Genomic DNA, 6,831 nt, shown 5'->3' with positions numbered 1-6,831 from the left:
AAACACCCGATTTTGTTTTTGGCGGGTGAGAGGCCCATTGAAATGAATGGGCCTGCAGGAGGCTTGGCGGGTGAGTCCACTCTTTTCAAGGCGGGTGACACCCGCCAAAAGCGTGTGAGTTGAGAGCTACGCTCTTGGCAGGAGAAAAAAACAAACTCCAGAAATCCAGCAAAGTTGCTGGGGGACTCAGTAGGTTAGGAAATTCAGCCTAAAGAGAGAATTTTTGGGCTCGCATCCTGGGGAGAGGGCTGATGTGAGCATTTGATTTTGCTGAGGCAGGTGTCATACTGTGCATTTAGTGTGTTCAATAAAGAATTGCTACTCAAAAAAGTGTATTTTCTGTGTCCTTTCTTTATGTCAACGGAGGCAGGGTTTATTGCTTGCGTGTCCGTTTTCAATTTCCACGGTCTGATTTCCACAGAGAAGGTGCCGATAGAGCAGAGCAGGTCACGTGTTCTCGCCGTCACTGCCTCCTCTTCGGCTTCTCCTCCTTCGCCATCTTGCACACCGCGTGTAGCTGCATAGGTCTTTTCACAGGTCAGTGCTGTCTCTACCGGGCGTGGGCTGGGTGGTAGCGGCGGCGGGGAGTGTGTGCTGGACAGTTAACCGCAGGGTCCCTTCAGTGCGCCCGTTGGCAGACGGTGCAATCCCATTCTGCCAGAGCAGAAGACGGGCCTGTCAAAGTCTAGACTTCAGGATTATCCACCCTGCCGAGAGGAGCCCCCTTCCCGAACTTCGCTGGCAACATCTTCTGGTCTTTTTCCCTTCGCTGCCGCTGTTCTTTTTTTCCCCAGTTGTGTGTCTATTCTGGCGGGCGCTGTAGAATACTTCTTTCCCTGGTCTGACCCCAAGCGCCGTGCTGTGTGCACGCCTTACTCGTCTGACAGTGTCAGGCTGACATCCTGTGCTGTAGTGTACTGCTTCCTCGCCTGGTCTACCCATGGCGACTTCTCTCTCATAAACCCCGCTTCTCGTCTTATAACCCGTGCAACCACCTCGAGCGAAAACATAATTCCCCCATGACAGCTCTCCTTTTAGTGTATCCTCCTCTTCAATGGTGCCTCCCTGTTCGATTGCTCGCCCTGTATACCCCAACCCCGTGTAATGTGTGAGTCCCAACAGTAGAATGTCCGCTTTGATTCTTCCTTGATAGTAAAACATCACATAAACACCGCAATGCTGTTTTCTGTGTTCACGGCTCGTTTTCCTGCTTCAGATCGTGCCAATTAACTACAGTAGCTTGTGTTCTCCATAGCTAACAGTAAACGCGCATTGGGAAAGGAAAACGTTTTGAAGCGTAGAGAGGCTTTTTTGGCACTGACATAGTGGTACTACTTGGTTATAAGATGACACCAGCAAGTAGAGAGATGATGCCAACAAAGTTGGCTATTTTCTAAGCAAAGTCGTTTCCATTGCGGTATTTACACGAATTCGTTTAGTGCAACACATGGTAATGCAATTTGATAGCTGATAATCCACCGATAAAGCGCGCATCCATAATGTTTATGTGCTTAATATAATATAGTGTGCAGCTACCTTACAAAGGTGATTGCTTTCCTTGCAAAAACTGTTGGCTCTACCATTGCTTGTTTTTCACAGGAATGGTAGGAACATATACTAGGGCACACACGTTGGTTCTAAGTCAAATAATTGAAGACACTTGCTAAAGAACTTTTTGTCACACTTGACGCTTATTTACAGCTGCAATTCAGACATTGCATTTCAATGGCCTGCGTAAAAATAACTTGCGACACAGTTCCAAGGGCATGTCTTTTCGGTACGGAGGGGCGTAGTGCTTGGGATTTTGCTTTGGAGTCTAGCCTGGCCATAATCGGTGGGTCAAAAATCAAACGCATGCTGTGCCCCACTTCACAAACAATATCTGCGGTCTTCCCTTCCCATGCCAATGATTTAGGCTTGTATGCGGCATCTATGAGTTGGCGTAATAGGTCTGTTTGGCAAGATCCCGAGTGTGTTTAAAAAAAAAAAAAAACTTTACTTGGGATAAAACATGCTTTGGGGCATGGTGTAATCGATTGTCACTAACACCTGCTTGTCTGTTTCAGATTAATAATGAACCAAGAAAAGCTAGCCAAGCTTCAAGCTCAGGTTCGGATAGGCGGTAAGGTAAGCGCAATACGTTTCATTGATAGATTGTGTCCCTCCCCCCACAGAGCTTTGTGCGATTTGTCAAATACTTTTAGGTGCAGTTAAGTAAATGTTTTGTTTTGACGCGTCATTAGTACCACAGAATGTGAAATCTGCATGGGTTCGCACAGCACAATAAAACCAGTTTTAGTCTTCCATAATATGAATACATTGAGCTAACGCTTGGTTGCTGCAGTTATTAGACCCATGATCTTTCCATTCAGGTACCTTGGACTTTGCTTGGCTGTTATTTCATTAAATTGCCAGGTGTTGGGTTATAAAACCAATTAATAAAGGAATGGGTCTGTTACATGTTGTAATTATTTGGGTGTCTGTAAACCGTAAATGGAATTCAGAAGATGTTTATTTTGTTAACCATAAAATCCAAACCTAGTTTACACTTTGTTTATATGGAATGTGAGTGGTTGTTTTATGATGAGGTGGTTCTCTTTGAAGTCTGGCTCGCCCCACTCTTTGTGCTTGGCTCGATGGTGGGGGCCTGAGCCAAGGAAGCAATATGGTGGTACTCGATTGGATTTACGTTTATTAGCTATTGTTTGTAGTGGTTGCTCTGTACAAAGCATGGTGAGTACTAGCTCACAATAACTGCGTTCTTTTAAAGGTCCTTCTCCAGGGTAAGGAAACGGCTACAATATAGAAATTGTAAAGAAGCGACTACTTCGGCGTGCTTGGTTTCTCTGGTGGATTCCAGAATTTGAGCCCAGTGGGAGGGTCAACCTACTGTGTGTGGTCCCTCCCAAGTTTTGGGGAGACTGACCAACAGGGCCTTTAACAATAATTGTGGGTGCGGGAGCACAGCGTGCTGAGCATCCCCTATACCATTTGTGAGTTAAAACTACTCATTCGTTGGAAGTAAAAGCTGATGTGTATGTGAACTGACATTGTCAAGGGGTGATTGACTTGAATGCCTTGCTAAATTTGCAATTTTATTTTTCTTTATCTTAAATTATTTAGATGTTTGCATCGACGCCCTAATATCCTGCAGATACATGAGTTTCCATTTAGTGTACAAAATAAGTGCTGCAGTTTGGAGGTTCCATACAAGCCTATTTTACTTTCTAGGAATTAAACGAATCAAACTTACTACGGTGTTGCATGCATAGTCTAAATCTAGACGTTTAGAACTGTCACTTTGCCATGTGTTGACTATAAATAGAATGGAATTTGGCATTTGTTCACATAATGGAAAAGAGCACATAGCTTTCGGGTAGAAATGTGGGCACGTCGCTATTGAAAGAAAGTTGTTGGTTTACTAGTGCAACAGCCTGGTGTAGGGGTTGTGGGCCCTTGAGCACTGTGCAATGTAAATATCGAAGTCAGCGCTTTCTTGTAGAGTTTGTTTTCTGCTAACACATGCAGGTTAACAGCTGTCGTCGGCAGTTGCTGACTTTTGTTTTCTTTCTTTTTCAGGGTACGGCTCGCAGAAAGAAGAAAGTTGTGCACCGAACGGCAACAGCTGATGACAAAAAACTTCAGAGTTCTCTTAAAAAGCTAGCAGTTAATAATATAGCTGGAATTGAGGAGGTGAGTCTCTGTTGTGTAAAAAAAAAAAATACCCTGAAGTTTATAATGGCAAGGGCCTCTGGTTGCAATTTTTCACAAGCCCTACAGTGTTTTAATTTTGAAGTGTTCATTCATTTGGCAATAATGTATGATGGGGTCTTACTCGCCCTCCCCACCCCCATTTTAACGTTTGTTTATTGTGAGTAGTTTGGAATATGATAGTTTATATGTTATGTCTATATAGTGCCTATACACAACGTGTATCGAATCGCTTCACGACAAGGGAAAATACAAAACATTCTCACAGGCCATGAACAACTAGATTACTATCGGCCTAGCAATGTTTCAGGTGGTCCAAGTGCTAAGACACAGGTAGGAAGTTAATGGGGAAACAGGCGGGTGACTACCGTACTAGGCCTGACGACATTTCTGGTAGAACCGGATAATTACACCAGGTGAGGGAGAGGAAAAAAACAAGCGACTATCGTACTAGGCCTGACGACATTTCAGATAGAGCTGGAAACATTGTTCCTATCATACTAGGTCCAAGGACGATTCAGATAGAAGAAATAGTTCTGTTTCGAATCGATCTTGTACTAAAATAGCCCATATGTAAGCTTACATTTTTAGGCCTAGCTGGAGCAAGCTTTTCTCACTGCCAGAGCTAATGGTGGTACATAGAACAGTCTGGCTCTGGTCGTCTACTGTCGTGGATAACCAGTCCATCTTGCTGAAAGGATGTTAATGGCAGCTGCGGTTTTGTAAGGGCAACATTTAAAAGCAAAACAAGCTATATTTTTTGAATTTTTCTATGCGTGCACCATGGTACATGTTAATTTTGCCAGTTTCCCTCACCCACTATTGCCACTTGTGCTTCCACTCATCCTGCTCCAGCCTTGCAACAAAACTGCTCATTTAATAAGGGCTGTAATGTGGCCACCAATGAAAAGATAATTATTGGCTCAGACTCAGGCATTGTCGAACATTCCCGTGTTCTTCTCTTTAGTTTCCTCAACTGCGAGTTGCAGTGAAGAACTGGAAATGTCTTACATCATCCAGTAGTTCTCAAAGCACACCCTTTCAATTAATGTCTGCATTATTGGAAAATAGTCAAAATTCACGTTTGCAGTTGGTCTAGTCCGACAACCACCGCCCTACTTTTATTTTAGATATGCATAATGCACGTGTACAATTTGTATGGGTTAACAGTTTTGAGTAATGGCGGTAAAAACCATATCACACATTGTTTCCATTCCACCACGTGGCACTGAGTCCATTTATAACTCGTGTCTGCTTCTAGCTGCAAACTTTCTTGTATGTCTCTGGTACTCGCCTCCAGTAAGAACTGAGGCAAGGACACTTGCTGCCACTCTTAAGAGCTTACCGTTCATTATCGTCTGCATTGAGAGCACGCCATGATTGGAGGTGGACGGTAATTTTTGTGAGCGGTACAAAATGTCATTTGAGTGACCTGTTTGTGTGTAAGGGCCAGCATGTTCATACTCTACGTGCGAGACATCAAGAGTTCACTGTCGGTCTTGTGGTGCATCTCGTGGCATTTTTACTGTATTTGTCTGATGGGGCAGAGTGGCATACATTTAGTTTTCACATTTCATTTATGTATTTTAATGTCGGGATGCTATTTGTAAAGATTACCACTTTATGCAGATTAGTTTGTAAAAATTGAACACTTCGGAAACTTTGCAGGGAATAAGAATTATGTATACACATAACCCCGATTTAAGGACAGAACTGTATCCGTCAACCTGCACTATCGCTGACGTCCTGCTTGGCTAATGCATTTGTATCAATGCTTGAACGCCGTCCTGTGTTTGGTAACGGAACTATTGAATGTTTTGCGTTTTTGGGCAGCAATTGTACATCTGCATTGACATTTTGTTGGCATATAGTACCATTGAATGTTGGAAACTGATCATTTGCGCAACCTTATCAAATATTCTTCACGCCGGGCTGCGGTCCCCACCGTCCTCCCACCCACATACGCACACAAATGGCCACTTTGAGATGTTTGCCTTCTAGGTAGAATCACTACTGTTACGTTTTAAACCATTTGGAGACTTGGTTTTGGAATGATCTGGGTTCAGTTATTGGACGCTTCCTTAGGCAACCGCTATTGGGGCCTTGACATATGGTACGGGTGATAATCGTTTGTGAGGAAATGGAGTGTGCCGTGAAATGGTGCGCTTGAATGCAAAGCCCAGATGTTTAATTGTTCATGGTTCAGTCTCGCCGTACTGATGTGCCCCAGCATAGCATGTGACTGATCTGTGCACTAAGTACATTTTACTTTTAAAGGTGGCTGTCTTCGAGTGTAGTAGTCTTTTTCATTGCTTTGTTTAAATGTATTTTTAGGTTTCGCACATAAGGGAGGACTGATGGATGTAAATGCCTGGTCATTGCTTTTCTTTCTGCTGATTGTAAAGCTACAGTTGTAGCAAAAGGACATTGCTGTTGCATTTTTTAAGAACGCAAAGCTCCGGAAGTTCTTTCCATATGTAATAACACCAATATAGTGTTTAGAAGTAATTCTGAGCAGTCTAACAAAGCAAATGCAAAAGTACTGTAGCCACTGCCCAGATAAGATTTTGGAGTGTTTTACTCCCTATTAAAGTTGGGTGTAAAATTGTATTTTTAGGGAGTCAAAAGTCCAATTCCCAATGAGTATTTTATAAGCGAGTACACATTTTGTAACTGAAAGCGTGAATGTTTTTGTAATGGTTATTTCTTTGCACCTAGTTGCTCATGCACATAAAATGTAATCTCTGCAGCACTTCGCACAACTGTCTCCCCAGTTCATACTGCTGATTCGACGTACCTATTCTGCGTGCTACCCTTCTCCACCTACTTTCAGCCTCTGAACCATCGGTGCATAGAACCTTACTGCAGTTACTGACAAGTGCATTTTTCTCTCCACTGCTTGTGGTGTGTTCATAGTGGTTCTCTTGCTGGTTACTCAACGTACTCGCTAATTTAAATGTATGCCAACAGCTACTTGACCTTATAGTGCTTTTTTAATCTGTGCATTCTCCATCTTGTGCTTTTTTAAACAACTTTTTTTTTGTTGACTATGAGAATCTAGGTGTGCTTTTTTTTAAATCTGTGCATTGATTTATTTTCCATTGCACACCTTCAAAAATA

General features: G+C 42.9%; 1 protein-coding gene across 1 annotated transcript in view; it reads left to right on the top strand.

Annotated features, from left to right (window-relative positions):
• The first annotated feature begins 364 nt into the window (after window positions 1–364).
• The window catches only part of BTF3L4 (basic transcription factor 3 like 4), a 67,676-nt gene continuing 61,209 nt past the window's right edge, over window positions 365–6,831 (top strand). The window contains exons 1-3 of the mRNA XM_069642201.1: window positions 365–537; window positions 2,067–2,127; window positions 3,580–3,693. Coding sequence (XP_069498302.1) covers window positions 2,074–2,127; window positions 3,580–3,693 — 168 coding nt within the window. The 5' untranslated portion in view covers window positions 365–537; window positions 2,067–2,073. The remainder of the gene's footprint in view (window positions 538–2,066; window positions 2,128–3,579; window positions 3,694–6,831) is intronic.

This window comes from Ambystoma mexicanum, chromosome 1q (assembly GCF_040938575.1).
Source record: "Ambystoma mexicanum isolate Mex_15411 chromosome 1q, UKY_AmexF1_1, whole genome shotgun sequence".
Classification (NCBI taxonomy): Eukaryota; Metazoa; Chordata; class Amphibia; order Caudata; family Ambystomatidae; genus Ambystoma; species Ambystoma mexicanum.
This window is presented reverse-complemented; position numbering and strand designations above follow the sequence as displayed.